Source organism: Malania oleifera, chromosome 13, assembly GCF_029873635.1.
Source record: "Malania oleifera isolate guangnan ecotype guangnan chromosome 13, ASM2987363v1, whole genome shotgun sequence".
In the NCBI taxonomy this organism is placed as follows: Eukaryota; Viridiplantae; Streptophyta; class Magnoliopsida; order Santalales; family Ximeniaceae; genus Malania; species Malania oleifera.
The window spans coordinates 56,434,529-56,456,474 of record NC_080429.1 but is presented as its reverse complement, the minus strand read 5'-3'; the positions used below and the strand labels follow the sequence as shown (position 1 = coordinate 56,456,474).

The window sequence follows — 21,946 nt, the reverse complement described above, 5'->3', positions numbered from 1 at the left end:
CACAAAGCCAAATTTACCTTCACATATCACATTCCACCTAAAATCCATCCGTGCAACAATTTCAACAGTTAAAAGAGAGTAGTGGGTGAATCCAATTGAAGTTTAGGTGTGGACATAGAACACTCAAACTGGTTTAAGGACTATTGGTGCAATTTCCTTTTTGGTTCAAGTTTTGAACTAAAGCAAAAAAGACATAACCTAAAATAAAAAGGCATCGAAAACAATCCCTCTCCATAGAAATATTCATAGTACAATAGCACCACCATGCAAGCGGCGAGTCGTGCATATCTGCAACGATGAAAAACACCCCAAGGTTCTAAACACACATCCATGGTTGGTATCGGAGATGAAATCTCCAACCCACGCAATAAATGAATAAATAATATTTGACTTTTTGGGTGTTGACTTCACATACCCCATTGAAATTAACAAATTGGAGATTACAATAATTAGATTGGTATCAAACTTCCGTATAAAGAAAAAGTTCTCTCCCCCTATATCAGATAAACCAAAAAAAAAAGGCAAAATGGACACATTCCATTGACCAATGTACCAAACCCAAGAGGAAAACTAGAACAGTGAGAAGTCAAAAGAGGGATTTCCCATACAAAGCAACCAAATTGCTCATTTTCACCAAAGAAGTGAGACCTGAGACCAGGGAACTACTGATACTGCAATCCTTCAGTGAAAAATGATGCCCAACAGCACATGCAAATAATGAAATTGGAGACTTACAGAATGTCCACACCAAAAGGCTAATGAGCCAGCTTAAAATAAAGGATCAAGATGATTGCAAGAACTAGTGCTGCAATGACGGAGCTGATAATCCATTTGTTCCTGCTCATCCTTCTTGACATTGCAGTCAAGATCTTCTTGCTCTTCCCAATATTGTCATCCACCCCATGAAGCTGCACAAGGAAGCATACGAGTAAAGTAAATATAAGACCATGGCATCTGCTGGGACTATTTTACAGCTCAAGGGTAAAACTACACCACAAGCATCGACCCAGTGACACTTCACCATGTTATCAGCAACTCTACGAGACCATCAAATTCTGTGACACAAACTAGAAAACAATGAAGTATTAGGAATGTGTGTTACTGTGTTATGGGCATGCAGGAGAGACTGCCGCTGCTGATGCAAATCTTGAAGTATTGAGACACCGAGCTCTTCAGTTTCCAGCATTGTTCTTCTGCTCTCCTTAATTCTACCACTGGCATTGTTCAGTCTATCCGTTGACATCAACAGTCTCCCTCTTTGATCAGCTGATGCCTGCCTCATCATCATAAGCATACATGACGAGGTAACATCAATAAAATGGTAGCCCAAAAAATCCATTCATAAAAACATATACATATTGTAATAAAAAATACGACTAACTAAATAATTATTTCACTTAATAAATATATTTCTAAACTAACTTTTTACTACTCCAAGAACAATCCTACTGTGAAGTTTAGCATGGTGAAAATGTTTTTGGAATATTTTTTTATTTTAAAATTTTCTATAAATTTTAGGGATATTTCCATTTAAATTTTATTTTAAATCCACATGATAACGTTGTTTTAATATTGCTTCACTAGAAAGAATTGTGTACTCAATGTTTAATCCACAAAAGTAAATTATCAACATGAAAGATTGGCTTTATTTTAAATCTACATGTTTATTTCAATATTAGTTCACTAAAAAAATTGTCTGCTCAATAGTTTAATCCACGAAGGCAAAAATTATGGACATAAAAATACTGTGACAACGAGTTGCCACAACAAATGCAAACCATAAAATCTTATTTTCAATTGTTGCTACTACGGCTGAAAATTGACAACAGATATTGAAAACTATTAACTAGCCGAACACGTCATCACCATTTTTTTTCCCACTGTATTACAATGAAAATGAAAATTAAATAGAAGGAATTTGTGCAACCAGTGGTGGAAATGAAGCAAAAATCCTTCAAAAGACTACTTCCATGCAATATTTTCATGTGAATAATAATCTCAGATCAAATGAATAAAAGTTAAAATTCATTTTTCTCCTTTCAATTGATAAAAACTACCAGTGTTAGATGAGCTTTTAATCCAAATAAGGTTCAAGTGTACTCCATGTTTCAATTATTATCATTACTATCCCATGCTTTCGGTATTGATTGATTCATTTATTCAAAGTTTACAGGACAAATTGTCATCCCATGACTGTGCGATGACCCTGTAACAGTTTATGCTTGAGGGACAGCAAAACAACTCTATTAGTCCAACACAGTAAACATAAAAAAAAAAAAATAATAGTACTTGTTTCATGTATTTCATGGACCTTAGTTCCAGTTTATAGGCCAAAAGGAATCACCCTTGCCCAGATCTGCCTAAAGCCTTAGGGAGTCACGCCTGTGCAGCGACAAAACTACACCAAGTCCATCACAGCCATACTCATCCTCATCCCAGGAAACACTCAAATGTCTAACCCAATGGTCAAGTCTAAGGGCTCAGAAGCCCTTGATCCAACTAGGGTTGTCATCGAGGAACCCAGACTCGAACGCTAAGAGAGTTAAACTCACATTCCACCAGTACTGAGGATAACTCTCATCCCCGCAACACAATCCTCAAGCCAACATACCCATCACTTACCACCCACTAGCTGGGACTAGGGGAAGTGACACCATAGACTACTTGAGCAAGACATGTGAAGGATTAACACCCCTCAATAGTCAAATCGGATCTAGAATGACACCGCCCAATAGTATAGCCAACAACCAAGAAGGGATGGACATCAAACCACCAGGCTAAGAGTACTACGCAATCTCATTCTCTAATGGATCATTTGTGGGGCTCCCAATGTCACATGGAAGTTGAAGCCGAAGACACCCCCCTGAGGATGTCTAGAGTCCACCCCTAAGTGCTCCTCAAGGGGCACACTTAGGTATCCAATAGGATACTAGGGGCGGTAGGCCGCTTACCTAGTGTTTGTCCAAAAGTCACATAAGGCTCCCAATCCCACACGGAAGCTAAAGACACCCGCTGAGGATGTCAAGAGTCCACCCCTGAGCGCTCGTTAGGGGCACACTTAGTAGATACCAAGGGAAGTAAGCCGCTCACCTGGTGTTCCCCCAAAATTCATGTCTCCGAAGTATAGAGTTCACATATGAGTAACCACCAATGATCTAATGATCATACATCTTGATTCGAGAACACCACCATCGGTACTATCCAGACCAACCACAACGTCACAATGACATACTAGAACCATCACCATGACATCTGCATAGTCGAATCCAGGTTACCCAAACTTCCCTTCAAGTCAAAATCATATACCAAAACCATGCCTCACAGTCGCAAAACTCTAAGACTGACGCCAAGCTTCTAAACCCCAACTTCTACAACTATCACATAATATATGATCAACCATTGCTTTTTTTAATCATTTTCAAGTGAAAATTTTTACCTATGTTCGTTTTCAGGTCATATGTCAAACATGGTTTCAGAGTTTCTGTTTTTGTTTTTCAATTTTTTTTTTTAAATGGGCTGGATTACCAACTATGTTTCCTGCTTCTAAACTTCCAAAATAAAACAAAAGAAAATGGATACATTTGAAATTAAATGGATTACCAAATGGACCCCCAGTTGTTCAATCCATATTAATGGAAAAAGACATTGTAATAAAAAGATAATACAAAAAAAAAACATTAAGGTATTTGTTGAGCACAAAGGGGGGAAAACAGAAATAGATGTCTCTTTACACTGAGCAATCCAATTTCAATTTTCGTAACACTTGAAATAGCCACAAAAAGGAAGTAAGTGAAGACATACATACCACCATTGTATCAGCCATTCCTGACTCCAACAGCTCATCCCGGGCTGCCTGATTAGCATTTGCTGATGTGATCCTTTTAACTTCACTCTTCAAATTGTTCATATCCGTTTTGTATTCTCTTAGCTTAGCAAGAAGCATAGCCTTCACACTTGGCTGCAAGCTCCTTGCTTCAAGATCCATTTTACGAATCTGAAGAGTTTCAAGAAAAATCACATTATAAATCTACAAGCATATACCTGGGGGGGGGGGGGGGGGGGTTGAATATCTGTATGGTGGAAAAAATTACCAAAGCCTCAGCATCATCCAAACCAGCTTTTATCTCAGAAATTTTCTGCTTCTTCTGCTCTGCAGATCAAGGATGCATAAAAGAATCACCAACCAAAAAATCATGGCTAAGAGGTGAAAAGAAAAAAAAAGGATTCAATGACTGCATTTGCACAATCCATAAGAAAGCACATGCAAAAGAATGAACTTCTCTAATAATAATAAATTAATAATAATCTAACATATTTTACAAATGAAGCTATCTTTGGGTGGATATCAAATATTTCCTAATATGTCCTCACAATCTTGCATCATAGATCAAGAATTTAAATTTAATTTTTTTTTTTTTAAGTTTCTATAGAAAACTCAGTTTATGAGCCACATCGGAAACTAAAACAATCCATCGTTAAAATTTGAAACTGCTGATGAGGTGTCCAGAGAGTTACCTATGGAGGCCGTTGGTTGTGGATGCTCACGATTGGTGCATGAGCTACGGGTCAATTGGATGTCAAGATTCCAAGGGAGTACTTGCAGAGGTGGAGCAAAGGTCAGGGGTGTTAAATACTGAAGTGTACAATCACAGGACAAGGAGGTGGAGGTGCTGGTTAAAAGGAGAATACTAAAGATCATTGTCTTAATTGGAGAAAGAAAGCAAGTGTGACGGTGACTTTGCATTTCTGCCTGCAATGGTGGGTTACTATTGAATGAGGTTAGGGGATAATTTAGGTATGTTCCTTATTCATCTGATTTGCTTGGTGATATGTCTCATCCGCCACCTTTCTGCTAGGAGGTTTCGAGGGCATCCATATTTTTTAGGACAGATGGGGTAAAGAGCAAATGGATGAATTACTATTGAATGAGGTTGGGGAACAATTTAGATATGTTTCTTATTCATCTGATTTGCTTGGTGATATGTCTCATCTGCCACCTTTTTTGGATTGGGTAAAAAGCAAAAGGATGGTAAACAGACTATGGATGGGATTTTGCCTAAATCTGTGGTCCTAGAGGAGATCAATGGGAAGGAAGTAGGTACTCAACATTTGTTGGATAAGATGTGCTAGTGACTAACTGATACTTCAACGTAAAGAATTTTGTTTGGATGGTGGAAAAAGAATGGTTAAGGAAGACCAGCGTGAAAAAGCTAATTTGCAGTGGTCTGGTAATTATGATGAAATTTCAAGAAATTTTTTTTCGTTATGTTATTTATTTTTTTCGTTTCTTTTCTTTTTTCCCAATTTTGAGCATTCTTATCATCTCCTTGGTTGTAGTCACTTTATCTTCTTCCCTAACACATTCTATTTTTCATTTTTTAAAAGGATCAGGTGCGCCCACAGCGTGTGCCCAAAATTTAGTAATAGTAATAATAGTAATTTTTAGAAAGAAGTGCACTCACATATATCTCAATGTTCTGCAGGGGGTGGTCTAGCAGTAGAAACATGGTTTTAAATTTTAAGCATTAAAGCAGAATTCGTCACCCTTTTACCTACCTGTAAACAAGCTTGTATTGAATGATCTACAAATTAAAATATTTCAAATTCTTACAATGCAATATTAAAATAAACTAGACGGCCAGAAAAAGCCACCAAATCTGATCCCCCCCCCCCCCCTCCCCCAAAAAAAATGTTAGCTTCCATTCTCACTAAAAATCACATTCACCAAAAGAACCAATTTACAAATAACAAATAAATAAGCATTTACTAATGGTAAATTTATTTATTTAAAAAAAAAAAACACGAACAAACAAAAAAGTGAGAATTGACCATTTAGTCCTCAAACTTCATTAAGAGAATCGATTTCATTATTCACCTTTTTCAATGCACCAATTTCACCCCCAGTAATTTATAGACAACCAATTGTGAAGCCCAAACAATTCTAAGCAATAACTCTTCCCACTAAAAACATGTGGCCCTCGCATGTTCTATTAAAATTTCTAAAATAAGTCACTAAAAACCCAAACCATTGCCAAAACCAGATCATCACGCCTGAGTATGTAATTGTATGTGTATGAGAGAGAGAGAGAGAGAGAGAGAGAGAGAGAGAGAGAGAGATTGAATTATAAGAGAGTCCAAAATTGCGGAGAAATTGGGATATCAAAACATTGATAGGTACATTATGTGGTACCTCATTAAGGGGTGGGTAAGGATGCTAGGTCAATCTATGATGGAAGTTGGGAAAGTATGAGAATGCTTTCGATGGAATTTACCGAACTTCATATTACACGGAACGTGTTGACTGAATAGATCTTGCTGGAGTTTTGACTTTAATGATATTTATGATAATCAAAAGAAAACAATGCCTATTTAAATGGACAAGCAACAAATTTTAATATGAATGACATTGGCAATAATTATGAATTTTGTGTCCCCAAATGAGATTGATGATGAACAATTGAATGAGGAAGAGAATCCAGTGTATGCAGAATTGTTTTCTGATGATGAAGCATTAATAAATCTGAGAAGTAAGATGAAATGGATGCTGGTGCTGCGGGTCAGAGCAGGAAGGGGGGGCTCAACAGGAAGATGCTGAGCTGATAGATCTAGTGAAGAAATTTGATGGTGCTACTCAAAAGATTGACTTTACACGAGACTCCACTTAGCAGTCATGGTAAGTCAAATAGGGTCAACTACCCAACTCCTATATATAATCCTAAAACAAAAGCCCCAGATGTCTTAGAAATTTGTCAGAGGTTTAAACATGAAAAGCAAGTTATGACATCAAGTTATATAAAAATGATCTAAAAAGAATCCAAGCGTAGAGTGAGGGTTGTCAATGGAAAATGTGGTGTCAAAATGCAAGGTGATCTTAGTAGACAAGCAAAAATCATAGGAAGCTACATAATCGCAGTGGGAAATAAAGAATTGAAGGGTGTCATCCAAATGGCTTGCAAATCATATGTGAATGGTATGATGGTATCAAGCATGTTTTAAAACCCAGACCAGACCGGAACCAGTTCAGGTGATGTCACAAACCAGTTATGGCACGAACTGGAGTCAACCCAAAAAAACCAGGGTGACTCAATGCAACCCATCCAGACCCAGTGAGTTAGACAAGTTGACTCGGCGCGGACTAAAAGGGGGAAAAACTTGCAAATTTTTCAAGCTGCAGGTGTTGAACTGAGGAACTCCTGCAAGGAGGAGAGGTTCTTTGCCAACCAATCAGGTCTCACTTTGCATTTCTTTAGTCAACAGACAATATATATAATCAATTTATTTCATACACATACACAAACATAAATCTACTCACAGGCATTAAAAGCATAAGTATATATAAATCTAAGTAAATTTTCAATTCTTTTACCTTAAATTCTCAATTGGAATCAAATCCCCCGAGTCTTATTCAATATTTTATAAATTAATCAAATCTTGAACTCTTTTACAATTTATAAAATTTTATTAATTGAATCAAATCTCCTCTCGTTGCTATATAATATTTGTTTGACTTCTAATAACAATCATCATCATTACACACACACACACACACACACAACAGCTTCCACCTGTGCGCCGCACGTAGAAAATTTTCCTGCACACTCCAATCAGCAGGTTTCACCATCCAACCTACACCTGACTTCTCTACTACTTTTCTTTCCCACAAAGCCCATCTCCCATAATGCAGGCATCCACCCCCAAAATCTGCCTTTCCATTATTTCTGGCGAATAGTTTGATACCTGAATTCTATATTTTACGATCAATTTAGATACAATTCACACCCAAAACCCACCTTTCCCATCATTTCCAGCGAACAGCAATACCTTAAAACTCCCATTTTTCCAATCAATCTACAAATACACCCAAAATGCACATTTCCATCATTTTCAGCAAACCAGACCCCAATCCCATTTTTTCCAACTATTAATTTACATTAATTCACACCCAAAATACACCTTCACATAATTTCCAGTGACAGTGTCACAGTGAGGACTCTTAACTCCATATTTTCCGCCAATCTACAATGGACAGATCATTTTTGGTGTCGATGAAGGCAGAAGTTCCGGTCAGTGTTCTGGTTGGTGGGTGGTGGGTGGAGGCGGAGGGTAGTATTGCAGGTGGTGGTGCGGCGAATTAAGGCATGGGTTGGACACAAATGGAGTGGGCATGGTTTCAGTTGAGAAGAAAGTTCCAGTTTATTTTGGATTTTGGGGGTCGGTGCTGCAGGAGATGGCTTTTGCGCTGAAGACAAGATGCAGAGTACATGTCCATCCATGATTGGAGCACACAGGCAAATTTTCTATGCGCAGCGCACAGGGGAAAGTTGTTGTTGTTGTTGTTGTTGTTGTTGTGTGTGTCTGTATTATTCTAATATTACCAGTTCGACTACCAGTTGACTGACCCGGTGAGTTGATCACCGGTCAAGACTTTAAAAATAAGGTAGAACACCCTAACTGCGATCATTAAAGATTTTTGTAATACATTAAAGATGTTGCAAGTTAATTCAAAAGCTATAAATGCATTATATTGTGCACTTCATATAAATGAATTTAATAGAGTCATGGCATGCAAACTAGCCAAAGAAATATGGGACAAACTAGAAGTAATCTATGAAGGTACCGTTGATGTTAGAGACAATAGAATAGATACGTTGACTAGTGAATACGAAACCTTTAGGATGAACCTGGATGAAACCATCACTAGTATGTACACTAGGTTCACCCATATAATAAACTCCCTCAATGCATTAGGAAAAACTTACACCAGCTATGAGATGATTCGAAAAATCCTTAGAGGTCTTCCACCCATTTGGGAACCTAAAGCCACAGCTATTACGAAAGGAAAAAACCTTAAGAATACCTCACTAGATGAACTTATTGAATCTCTTCTTACCTATGAGATGGCTATGAATGAAAGAAATGCTGAAAACAAAAATAGGAAATCTATAGCCCTTGAGGCAGCAAAAGAAAGCTCCAGTGAAGAAGAGGAAGATAAAAATGACTTAGATGATGAAGAACTAGCGTTCATTATCAAGAGGTTTGGAAAATTCTTTAAAAGAAATAAGAAGTTTGCTAGAAAGTTTAAAGGGTCAAAATCTGAAAAAGGAGAAACTAGTAAAAAGGAAAATAAGAATAAGAATGGAGTCCCTACTTGTTATAATTGTAAAAAGGTTGGACATATTAAACCCTATTGTCCACAGCTCAAAAAGGATGTCAAAAAGAAGAAAAAGAAGACGATGAAATCTACATGGGACAATACAAGCTCAAGTGAATCGGAGAACGAATCAAGTGAACAAGAAGTGGCCAACATATGCTTCATGGCACACAATGATGAGGTAAATTCCTACTATAGTTCATCCGCTGAATCAAGTGATAATTCGAGTAGTGATTCTTGTGATAGTATGCCATCATACAAAGAAATGCAAGATGAACTTTTTACTTTACACAATAGATTTGTAAAAGTCACAAAAAGAAACATTACCCTAAAAGAGTGACTCAAAAATCAACTTGATACATCAAAATCAGTGGAAAAAGAAAAAGAATCACATATTGATGAACTTATGCAAAAGATAAATGACTTATCTCAAGAGTTAGTTAAATTACAAGTAAATGGTCAAAGCAAGAAAGACTTAGAAATAAAGGACCTTAAAGACAAAATCGAAGACAAAGAGAAAATCATATACAATTTCACTAAAGGAAAGGAGAATTTTGAAAAAATGCTAGGGAAACAAAAGATGTCATTAGACAAAGAAGGAACTGGATTTAATGGAATTGAGAACAAAAAGAAAAAGGGTCTTTATATGGGATACTTTGTCAAAGAATCAAAGTACTTTGCAAGCACATCCTCAAATGACATTTATTAACACAATACATGCTTTTTATGTAAGAAAAAGGGACATAATAAATTTGAAAGTCCATTTAAAAGAAAGAATGTAAAAATAAAGAAAGTATGGAAAATTAAAGAAGACAAAACTGAATTAAAGAAGTCTACGAAGGTTTGGATTCCTAAGAGTAACACATTAAACCCTTCTTCCTTAGGACAACCACATCAAAAGACAAATGGTACATGGACAACTGGTGTTCTAGGCACATGACCGGAGATAGATTCAAATTCACCACACTTATGCTAAAAGATGGTGGATATGTCACTTTTGGAGACAATGCTAAGGGCAAAATCATTAAAATTGGTAAGATAGGTAAAGAACCTTCTCTCACCATTGATGATGTGTTATTAGTAGAAGGATTAAAGCATAATCTCTTAAGCATGAGCCAATTAAGTGACAAAGGATATGATGTAACTTTTAAGCAAGATAAATGTGTTGTTGAAAATAGAGCAAAACATGATGTTCTCTTCACTGCTCAAAGAATTGATAATGTATACTGCATAAATTTTGAAAAGATAAAATCTCAAAATATTACATGCTTAGTAACTATGAATGAGGCTAGTTGGTTATGCCATAGAAGACTAGGACATGCTAGTATGGACCTATTATCAAGATTAGCTAAAAAAAACTTAGTTAGAGGACTTCCTAGTACAAAGTTTGTTAAAGATAAAATATTTGATGCTTGTCAATTAGGAAAACAAGCTAAGTCCAGCTTTAAGAAGAAGAAACATATCTCCACTAGCAGGCCCTTAGAGCTTATTCACCTAGATTTGTTTGGACCAACTAGGACACAAAGTCTAGGAGGAAAGCAATATACTTTCGTCATCGTTGATGACTACTCCAAGTTTACCTGGGTACTCTTCTTAGCCTCAAAGGGTGAAGCATGCAATATGTTAATAAACTTATATAAAAGACTTCAAAATGAAAAAGGTTATGGTATCTTGAACATAAGAAGTGATCAAGGAAGAGAATTCAATAATAAAGACGTTGAAAAATTCTGAAATGAACATGGAATTAAACATAACTTTTTAGCACCAAGAACACCACAACGAAATGGAGTTGTAGAAAGAAAGAATAGAACCCTTCAAGAAATGACTAGGACAATGTTAAATGAAAACAAACTACCTAAGTACTTTTGGGCTGAAGCGGTTAATACCACATGTTATGTGATAAATAGAGTGTCGATAAGATCAAGCCTAAATAAAACTCCCTACAAATTATGGAAAGGAAGAAGACCCAATATAGCTTACTTTCATGTATTTGGATGTAAGTGCTTTGTACTTAATGACAAAAATGACTTAGGGAAATTTGATGCTAAGTTAGATGAGGGTATTTTCCTAGGATATACAATAAATAACAAAGCATTTAGAATCTACAATAAGAGAACACTCACAATTATTGAATCAATCCATGTAACGTTTGATGAAGTTAATCCTTATACAAAAACAATTCAGATTGAAGAGAAAGATGATTCTTTACAAAAACTAGAAAACCTAGATATTGAAGAAGTCAAAGAAAAGAAAAACGAAGAAACTCAAAATGAAGATCCTATAGAAAATTCTGAATTACCAAAAGAATGGAAGTTTGTAAGAAACCATCATAGAGATCAAATTATAGGAGAACCCTCTAGAGGAGTAACTACTAGATCATCATTGAAAAACCTATGTAATCACTATGCGTTCTTATCTCAAGATGAACCTAAAAATGTTGAAGAAGCTCTAAATGATGATTCATGGATAATAGCTATGCAAGAAGAATTGCATCAATTTGAAAGAAATATAGTATGAAAACTAGTTCCAAGACCCGATGACCACTCAATAATAGGAACAAAATGGGTGTTTAGGAACAAAAAGGATGAAAGTGGAATAGTTGTAAGAAATAAGGCAAGACTTGTTGCACAAGGATACAATCAAGAAGAGGAACAGACTACGATGAGACTTTTCCTCCCGTAGCAAGAATGGAAGCCATTAGAATGTTGTTAGCATATGCATCACATAACGAATTCAAATTATATCGAATGGATGTAAAAAGTGTCTTCCTAAATGGTTTTATAAATGAAGAAGTATATGTAGCACAACCACCGGGGACATTCAATATCCCAATCATGTATTTAAGTTGACTAAGGCCTTGTATGGATTGAAACAAGCCCCTAGGGCATGACATGAAAGATTAAGTGGTCTTTTATTAGAAAATGAATTTTCTAGAGGAAAAGCAGATAGTACGTTGTTTATCAAAACTAAGATGAAAGACATGCTCATCATCCAAATCTATGTGGATGACTTCATATTTGGTGCAACTAATGAAAACTAATGTAACGAATTTGCAAAATGTATGCAAGATAAGTTTGAAATGAGCATGAAGGGGGAATTAAATTACTTCCTTGGATTACAAATTAAGCACGCCAAAAATGGAACCTTTATAAATCAATCCAAATATATAAAAGACATGCTTAAGAAATTTGATATGGAAGGAAGTAAGCCCATAGGAACTCTCATGAGTACCTCAATAAGCCTTGATAAGGATGAAAAAGGAAAACCAGTAGATATAAAATACTATCGAGGCATGATAGGAAACTTGTTATGTTTGACAGCTAGTAGACCGAACATAATGTTTTTACGTATGTATGTGAGCACGATTTCAATCCGCTCCCAAAGAATTTCATCAAATAACTGTTAAAAGAATACTAAGATACTTGATAGGTACTCTTGACCTAGGATTATGGTATCCTAAGGACACAAGTTTTGAAATGATTAGCTACTCAAAAGCGAACTATGTAGGTTGTAAAATCAATAGAAAAAGTACAAGTGAGACTTGTCACTTTCTAGGACGGTCTCTTGTCTCTTGGTTCTCCAAGAAACAAAATTTCGTAGCATTATCCACCGCGAAAGTTGAGTATGTGGCGGCAGGTAGTTGCTATGCACAAACACTTTATATGAAACAACAATTAAAGGACTTCAACTTAGAATACTCTGCTATATCGATTAAGTGTGATAATACTAGTCCTATAAATATCTCCAAAAATCCAGTATCTCATTCAAGAACAAAACATATCGATATTAGACATCATTTCTTGAGAGATCACGTACAAAAGGAAGATATAACTCTTGAATTCGTTAATACAAATGATCAATTAGCGGACATCTTCACAAAACCACTTTCAGAGGATCGGTTTATATCTATTAGACGTGAGTTAGGCTTACTACATGTTCGAGAAGTTGTTTAAAGGAGGAATTCAGGAAGCCTGAAAGACAGGCAACTGACCACTTGAAGGTCAGGCGCCTGCCATGTTTCCGCCTGATGAAATTAAGGTCATCAGGCGCCTGACTCGCGGCGGGTCATCCATTAAAACACGAAAAGACCTTCATTTTTAAACCCTTCAGGTGCCTGACTCTGTTCCATTCCTCCCTAAAGCTCCTCCTCCTTCCCTAAACCATCTTCTCTCCTCCAAGATTTCATCAAATCCTTAGAGTTCATCAAAACCTAAACCTCCCATCATCACTACGCTCTAGGGTTTTCATCATCACGAACCATGCCACGAACAAAGTCAACCGGAAACAAGGGCTCCTCTTCCCGACATATCGACAATGATGAAGTAGAAAAGTGGCTGACCACTCCTCAGGCCAAGACACTTTACCGGAATCAAATTCAATCTATTGATCCAATCCTTGGTAAAGTACTCGATGTTTCATTTTTCAATTTTGATTTTCCTGAAATCATAACGCTATTTGAAGATATTGGGTGGGAAAAATTTATCACATATCAGGCCACTGGACACTATCCAAATCTAGTCAAAATTTTTTATGTCAATATGGTGAAACAAGACGTTGGTTTCTCAACTGATCTCTTGGGGCAGTCCATTCATCTCACTCCATTATCATTAGGAAAGATACTCTGTATAAAGCAAGGAGATTTTGAGTGCAAACCCGTTGAAAAACAGTGGATAATGGAACAAGGGTTTACTCCATGGGAGTTCTTACCACTAGTCATGACAAATGATCCTGTTTATTTTGGCAATCCCCCACTTTATAAACAATTGAATCTTCAAGCACTAATTTTGCACAAATTGATCACCTACAACATCCTACCAAGAGCAGGTTCACATGACCACGTTTCTCTTCTCGATTGTTTTGTCATGTGGTGCATTCTTAAAGGAAAAAAGTTTGACCTACCGAGCCTCATAATCAAGTGGATGATCATGAAGGAAGAAGCTCCTTGTATCGTTCTTCCTTACGTAGGAATGCTGAATTTAGTGTTTGCTCATCATCACATCCTCACACCAACCTTTAATTTTGTAAAAAAACCCATTATGACATATTTTCTACCACAACTCTTAAGCTAATGGGATATAAGAAGTATACTCAAGGGTGGTTTCACAGCGGTTGTAGGCAGACCACACCTGAGCCTCCTCCTCAATCTTCTGAGCCAGCTCCATCTGTTCCAAAGGACGCGGACACACCGCCTTGGTTCCTCCCTTTTTAGACTCATTACCTTAACTTCAGTCAGAGGATTCAATCTGGTCTTGATTCTCTTTAGGAGAAGGTCACCGCTGTAGAAACTCATTGTTCCTCTCTTGATCATCGAATAGATTGTATGGAGAAAAACTTGGCCAACTCCTCCAGAGGTGCAACACCTATGGACATTAGCTCTACTCCTTCTAGTGATGCTACATCTGATGATGCTTTTGAGGGAAAGTAAGAAGACGATGATGCATCCAACAATCTGAAGAAACTGCAGATGCTGAAAAAGATGATGATGCTGCAGATGCAGATGACGATTGATCTTAGCTATTTTTCATGTTTTTGATCTTAAATGATGTTCTCATCTTAGGTTTTGTTTGTATTGACATTTAGTACTTTTTGGTTTGCTTCTCCGAACTTTTGACTATACGTGTATTACTCTGGAAGAATATGATATTTTTCTTTTTTATGCTCTGTTATGACAATGCTTGTTGATTTTCTTTCGCTTTTTGATTGATGTCAAAAGGGGGAGAATACTTGTGAGAGCAAAAGAAGAAGATATATAACATACGACTATGAAAAAAAATATACAAGATACAATTGTTTAAATGATTGAAAAGATATACAAGATACAACTTTGTTCAATGATTTAAATGATTAGAAACTCTGTTCAACTAACTTTGACTATTTGATATTAATGGATCTTGCAATCTAAGTTTGAGTATTGAAATTTTATTATTACATACGTACTTATTGTAAGGGGGAGCCCTTTTAAGGTTCACTCCCTTGCTCCGAATTTGTCATCATAAAAAAAAGAGAGATTATTGGCCTAACAAGGCTTACGACTCTTATTTTGATAATACCAAATCAAGGGAATATAATATGTTTCAAAATAGTAATGTTTCAAGAATCACATATTAGAAAGTTCAAGATCAAGTAAATGAAAATATACAAACAAGTGGTTCAAGCAAAGCTCAGATCAAAGGGTGACAAAGCTCAAAGTTTGACAAAAACCATGAAAGCTTAAAGTCTGACAAATATCGTGGAAGCTCAAAGAATGTTGAAACTCAACATGGATTCAAACAAGGACATACATGAAGACTTCAAGAGTTGAAGGATTCAGAGTCTTAAGGAAGTTCTATGTAAGTACTTCAAGTAAAAATCAATATAAATGCATTGAAGCTCTTTAGGGATAATTAAAATCCTAGAAACTATTTTTTAAAGACCTTGAAATATAATTTTTAAAGTTATATATTATAAAGGTCCCAAGAGAAAAGAGTTTTTAAAATAAAAATCTTGAAAAACAAATTTTTAAAATGCTCAGGCGCCTAACATAAAACTCACAGGCGACTAACCTTTCTATATTTTTCAAGATAGGCAGACAGAATGGTGACAAGCGCCTCAGCATAGCCAGACAGGCACCTGCCTTGTCAACTGAGGCAACTAACTGTGTTTTGACAGGAGTCTGCCAGTACACTGACTTTTAAATTAAATTGAGACAGGCACCTGACCCTGTGAGACAGGCGACTGTCATTCGAGAGTCTTTTAAAAATTACAAACGGGAATGTTTCAAAAATTAGTTTCTTGGGCTCCAAACTTTGTGCAAACTTGAGAAACACTCCACGTAATCAGGGGGAACAAGGAATTAACTTTTTAAACTCTATATATAGCCCCCAAGGCAAAGATTTTTATTACCAAGAAATATTTTCAGCAATCAACACACTTTTACGTGCTCTCAATTCTCAAAGGCTATCTTAGTCACATCTCGTTGATCTTTCAACTAAGTTTTTGCTGAACCTCTCATACCAAAATTGAGCTTTAAGTTTGAATCTTTCAAAGATCAAACCGGTGATAGATTTACATTGAGCTTCAATTTCATTATATTGAGTTTTACATTGAAGTATACTTTGTGCTTATACTTGTACTAACCTACTCTATCTGAGAGTGATTCTTGTACACAAATCTCTTCTTCTTGTTTCTTATTTCTTGACGGTTCAGGGCTATTGGATCGTTGTAACCAAGTGTGGGGTCTCGCTTGGAGAGGGATCTCTACCCTTAAAGAAAGACTTGTAAAGGTTTGCTCCGCTCGGAAAGGAGTGCTATAGTGGAATCCTTAGGTAGTATTAGCCTAAGGCAAGGACGTAGGCTAGGGATAAGCCAAACCTCGTAAAAATCTTGGTCTCACTCTTACCCTTCTCTTTATTTTCAGCATATATATATATATATTGTGTGGTGTGTATGCTAAGTGTAGGTTGCTGAAAATCAAAACCAAGATTAAGAAGACTCTTAACTTAAAAAAGTACGTTTGATTAAACTTTTGCGGAAACCCAAAAGGAAGTACGTTGTTTAATCGTTTGCGGAAATCTTAGTTGAGAGAGCAAGAAAAATTCGTTCATATACATAGGGCTACAAACAAATATCTTGAGTTCTTACAAAAGCTGAAAAGTGCCAAAGAGTTGCATATCATATCTTGATTTGGTATTTTGTGGTTGATTGGTTTAGTTGTTGATTGGTTATTTGATTGATTGAATATTGGTTTGTGGGATGATTATTCGATTAAGTTTTTGTTGTGTGACTGCTAAATTAATAAGAGGTTAAGATTCTTAAAAAGAATTAAAAGAAAATTTTAGATAACCCAATTCACCCCCCCTCTTGGGACTACACCTTAGTTTTCATTGGGCAACACGAAAATATACTTTTTAACTCTATAAATACATGCTGATTTCAAGAATTAAAATAACCTAGCAAGAAAATCAATCTCAATTCTCATATTTTCAAAGCTCTCTCATTGAATACTCTTGCTCATACTCTTGCTGAGATTTTGCTAATTTAAAGGTCATGGTTCTTGTGTTCTTTACTGAGTTTTACAATCTAAGAAAGAACCCCGGTGATATCTTCTTGAGCTTCAATTTTCTATATTGTGATTTTGATTGAAGTATGTAGATTTCAATTGTACTAATCTACTCTTTTGAGAGTGTCATTGTACACCAAATTGTTTCTTGTTTCTCTTGTAGTTTTTGACAGTTCAAGGTTGGTTGAATCGTTGTACCGAGCGTGGGGTATTGCTTGGAGAAGGGACTCCACCCTAATTGAAGGAGGGATTGTAATGGTTTGCTTCACCCGTAAAGAAGCGTTATAATGGAATCCTTAGATGGTCTTACCTAAGGCGAGGACGTAAGCGGGTATAGCTGAAACTTGTAAAAGCTCGGTCTGACTCTCTACCCTTACTCTTTAAATTTCGGCATATACATATATAAATTGCGTGGTTGTGTATCTAAGTGCAGAAAGCTGAAATATTGAGATTGAGAAAACTTTTAATTTAAGGAAGTACGTTGATTAATCTTTTGTAGAAACCTTAAAGGGAGTACGTTGATTAATCATTTTCGGAAACCTAGGTTAAAAGGAAGTGCATAAAATCCATAAATACAGGGCTTTTATCAAACTCTACGCTGAGTTATACCAACGCTGAATCAAGGAAGTACTGCTGAAACTTATATATTGGTTAAATAACTTGTTGATTGGTTGATTGATTGACATTGTTGAAAGTATCTCATTAAGAATCATTGGCTTGTGTTGATATTAAGTGTGGATTATGGTCGGTTTAATTAAGCATTAAAAATCAAATCATTCTTGTGTGTTTGTTAAGTTTACAAAAGGTTATGAATTTGTAAAAAGATTTAAAAGAAACTTTTAAAAACCCAATTCATCCCCCCTCTTGGGATTACACCTTAGTTTTCAAAGCTACTCATCATATTGCCTCCAACTCAATCTTTCATGAGCGGACGAAGCACGCTGAAGTTGATTGCCACTTTTTTTGGGAGAAACTTGTGCAAAGGCTCATTACTATCGCTTATATGAAGTGTGATAAGCAGCTTGCTGATTTGTTTACCAAAGCTTTGGGGGGTGCTTATGTTAAATTTATTTGTAACAAGCTAGGAGCATATGACATTTATGCTCCAACTTGAGGGGGAGCGTAAAAGGTTATTTATGTCTTTCAATAATATTATTACTATGTTAGTGTGCTAATTAGTGAGAGTTAGTAAGAGTATTACTGTCATTAGAATGTACTTAATTTATACAGGGAGAGACCTATCTTCAAGTAGAGTCATTCATTTTAATCAAAATCTCAACAGGTGCCTTGAGGAGAGCTACAATGATTTGCTATTCAAATTTGCATGTGAGTTGAAAATACACTGAAATTTCAAGCTGAATAGCATGGATACATATTCCCTGCTCTTGTTGCACCATTATAAAATTCTACGAGTTTTTTCTAACAAAGGAATTTGATGGAAGATCACTTGCAGCTTTTTCTTAACAAAATATTTTGTTGAAGATTCAGAAATTAGGGATTTTGTTTCAAATTAGTAAATTTAGGAGTTTTAGAAGTTTATTCAAGTTAGGGTTATTTTGTTAATAGTTGTTTTAGTTAGGGTTATTTTCTCAATATTTGTCTTAGTTGGGTGTGTAAGAACTTTGTTTGTAACACGCAACCTCTCCCTCTCCTCCCCTTCTTCCTACTTCTTCCTTCTCCCTTCCCTGCTCTGTTCTTGATCTCTCTCAGATCTTTTCCCTGAACAGTTTCTGACCTGAACTTTCTCTTCTCCATCCTGTTCTACTTTCTGTTCTGTCCAGCACCCTCTTCTCTTCTCTCTTCTTCTCTTTTCTTCTTCTCCTCCTCTACTTCTCCTCTTCATTCCCTATCCTCCCTTAATTCTCTCTATTTCTGATTTTCTATTTCTGTCCTGTTCAACCTTTTTTCCTTTTTCAGTTGCTGTGCTTTTTCGTCTGCTTGAAATGCAAGCAGCAGTGCTTCAAATGCTTGGGTTTTTGGTTGATTAAGAAGGGTTGGAACCTCCTGAAATGTCCTCCTAAATCTGCTCTACTGTGCACTAAGGTACTTTTTTTTTTTTTTTTTTTATAGTTTCTGGTTTGTATTTAGCGATGCGCAGCTCTAATAAGATCTTATCTGCTCAGTCATAATTTTTTTTAATGCCTGCAGTTTGTTAATTTTACTTGTGTAGCTGCCATGAAGATGTTGAACAAAAAAGGAAAAGCACTTTAATACATATATATATATATATAAATAAAGGAGATATTCAAAATTGTAATAGCTATCATAGAATTGAACTTATGAATCATAAAATGAAACTGTGACAAATGGCAGTTAAACAAAGACTAAGGTTTGAAATGAGAGTCTCAAAAATCAATTTCATTTTATGCCTAGGAGATCAACTACAAAAGCTATATACCTTTTAAGAAGATTGATGGAAAAGTTTTGGGAAAAGAAGAGAGACTTCCATATAATTTTTATCAACTTAGAAAAATCCTATAATGGGGTACCTAGACAAGTTCTATGGTGATTTTTATTTTTATTTTTTAAAAAAGGAACATGTTGCAAGCATAGTGATGTCATCAAAGATATGGACGACAGCATAATGACTAGTGTCATGATTACAGCTAGGAAATTTCCAATCACAATAACTGTATATCAAGAATCTGCTTTGAATCCTTATCTTTTTTGCATTAGTGATAGATGAACTTACTAGGAATATCTAACATGAGGTTTTATGGTGTATGCTGTTTGCAAATGATATTGTCTTGATTAATGAAACTAAAATAGTAGAATATAAGTTAGAATTATGAAGAGAAATTTTATAATCTAAAAGTTTTAGGATAAGTAAAAAAAAGATATAATATATAAAATGTAATTTCAGTCATGGTAGGAGGAATGTTGGAGAAAATATTAAAGTTGATGATCAAAAAATTAATAACACTAATGGATTTAGATACCTTAGATCTATCATGCAAGTTGAAAGGGAAATCAAAGAGATGTTATGCATAGAGTTAAAGTTGGAAGAAATGTTGCAGGTGTGTTGTGTGATCATAGAATACCTTTATAATTAAGAGGAATGTTTTATAAAACGGCTATAAAAAAAGCTATGCTATATGGATCAAAATGTTGAGAAACTAACAAACATATCCAAAAAAGCAAAAGTTATTGAAATAAGAATTGCTAAGGTGGAATAGTATGACACAAAAACAAATTAAGGAATAAACATTTTTGCAATAAGTTATGTATAGCACTTGCAAAAGATAAGGGAGGGGTGACTCAGATGGTTTGAACATGTACAAGATAGACCAAAGAGTGCACAGGAGGAGTACGTTAGTTACTGTCAGTGGCACTAGAAGAGGGTAAGATAAACCTAGAATGACATGAAATGAGATGGTGAATAAGAATTTAATAGTTCTTAAATTGTCAGCGGAGTCCACAATGTGTAAACTGATGGAGAAGGATTCATATAGCCGGTCCCACCTAGTGGGATTTAAGGCTTGGTTTGTTGTTTACTGTTGTAGTTTGTATTACCTGTACTAGAAGAAATGATGACATTCTATCTGCCGGTAGCATCTCAATTTTCTGCAACTCAACTGTTCTTTCCACTGTCTTATAAAAATGGAGTTAGGGACAAAATGTCAAAGACAAAATAACCGTTAACTTTCAGTCACTGGTGGCTTCAAACCTTTTAAGTGCCTTAATTTCTTGTTCTAAAAGAGTTGGACGATTAAATTGACACACTTTTAACAGTAAAGGATAAAATTGGTTCCTGCAATGAAGTATACGAACTAAACAAAGGGATAGCTCTCGACAAACACACAAACGGAAAATACAGATTGAATATGAAGGATTCCTCTTACCTCCATCAAGAATACCAGCCGCCGTGCACCTTCGTGATAGATTCGCAGAAAGCTCGCAGTATTGACGCTCGTATCCCTCGAATACCTGACTCATGGTTCCGGGATCTCTACGAACTTTGCAATTAACCGAACAGCAAATTTAACCCAAAATTGCCCAATAAAAAGGGAGGAATGCACCAAAATTTTAATTTTCACATAATTTTCAAAATTCAAAATCAGTAAATGAATTTGCCTTTGAATCAACGATTGAAATCCACGAAAGCATCACCTCTCTAGACCGGCGTAATCAGATGACTCGGAACAAGCGTCCAGAAATGGAACAAAAAAGATCAAGAGCAGCGCGTACCAGAAGGAGATTGAAGACTGAATTCAGACGGAGAAAGATGCCGGAGACAGCGCGGAGCCTGGTAAGAGGCCTGCTGGACGGGAAAAACAATCGAACAATCTCGGAAAAGACAGTACCCCTGCGGGCTTTAGAACCACCAGATTGGCCATATTTACGATAATGCCACGGAACCACGGATTTCGTTCGTTTCCATCAATACCCTCGTTTCCTCTGACGTACTGGGACCGGTTACACCGTTGTCACTGCCTGGGCTCGGGAAATTCCTGTGGAGCCCTCTCCTACCTAAATAAAATAGGATGTAGCCTTAACATAGAACTGGCTGCGCGAACGTGTAAGGCCTGTTGTTTGAGGCTTCGTGTATGATTTGATATTCATAAATTTTAAAATTTTAATATTATAAATAAAAATTATTATGTGAAATTCAATGGCTATGGTACTATGTGACTTTATGTAATTAATGTTGGTCTATATGTGTGCAATGTTCACCTCCCACGAATTAATTGACACACTTACTTGATGTATAGTTCATATGAGGTTGAAGCGGTAGACTGCAATAATACTACAAAGAC

At 36.0% G+C, this 21,946-nt stretch overlaps 1 protein-coding gene across 5 annotated transcripts; it reads right to left on the bottom strand.

The window, feature by feature from the left end:
* Positions 1–375: 375 nt before the first annotated feature.
* On the bottom strand, positions 376–21,656 carry LOC131146133 (vesicle transport v-SNARE 13-like). Of its 5 annotated transcripts, none has more exons than XM_058095491.1 (6): positions 21,300–21,656; positions 21,032–21,145; positions 4,092–4,150; positions 3,806–3,994; positions 1,103–1,273; positions 376–908 (listed from the first exon to the last, which is right to left on the bottom strand). In XM_058095491.1, exons 2-6 carry the CDS (start codon positions 21,123–21,125, stop codon positions 756–758), a joined length of 666 nt encoding a protein of 221 aa, XP_057951474.1. In that variant the 5' UTR covers positions 21,126–21,145; positions 21,300–21,656; the 3' UTR covers positions 376–755. The 5 variants fall into 5 exon arrangements, with proteins under 5 accessions (XP_057951474.1, XP_057951475.1, XP_057951473.1 ...); XM_058095492.1 differs by having other exon boundaries at positions 21,378–21,656; XM_058095490.1 differs by having other exon boundaries at positions 21,032–21,138; positions 21,264–21,593.
* Positions 21,657–21,946: the final 290 nt, after the last annotated feature.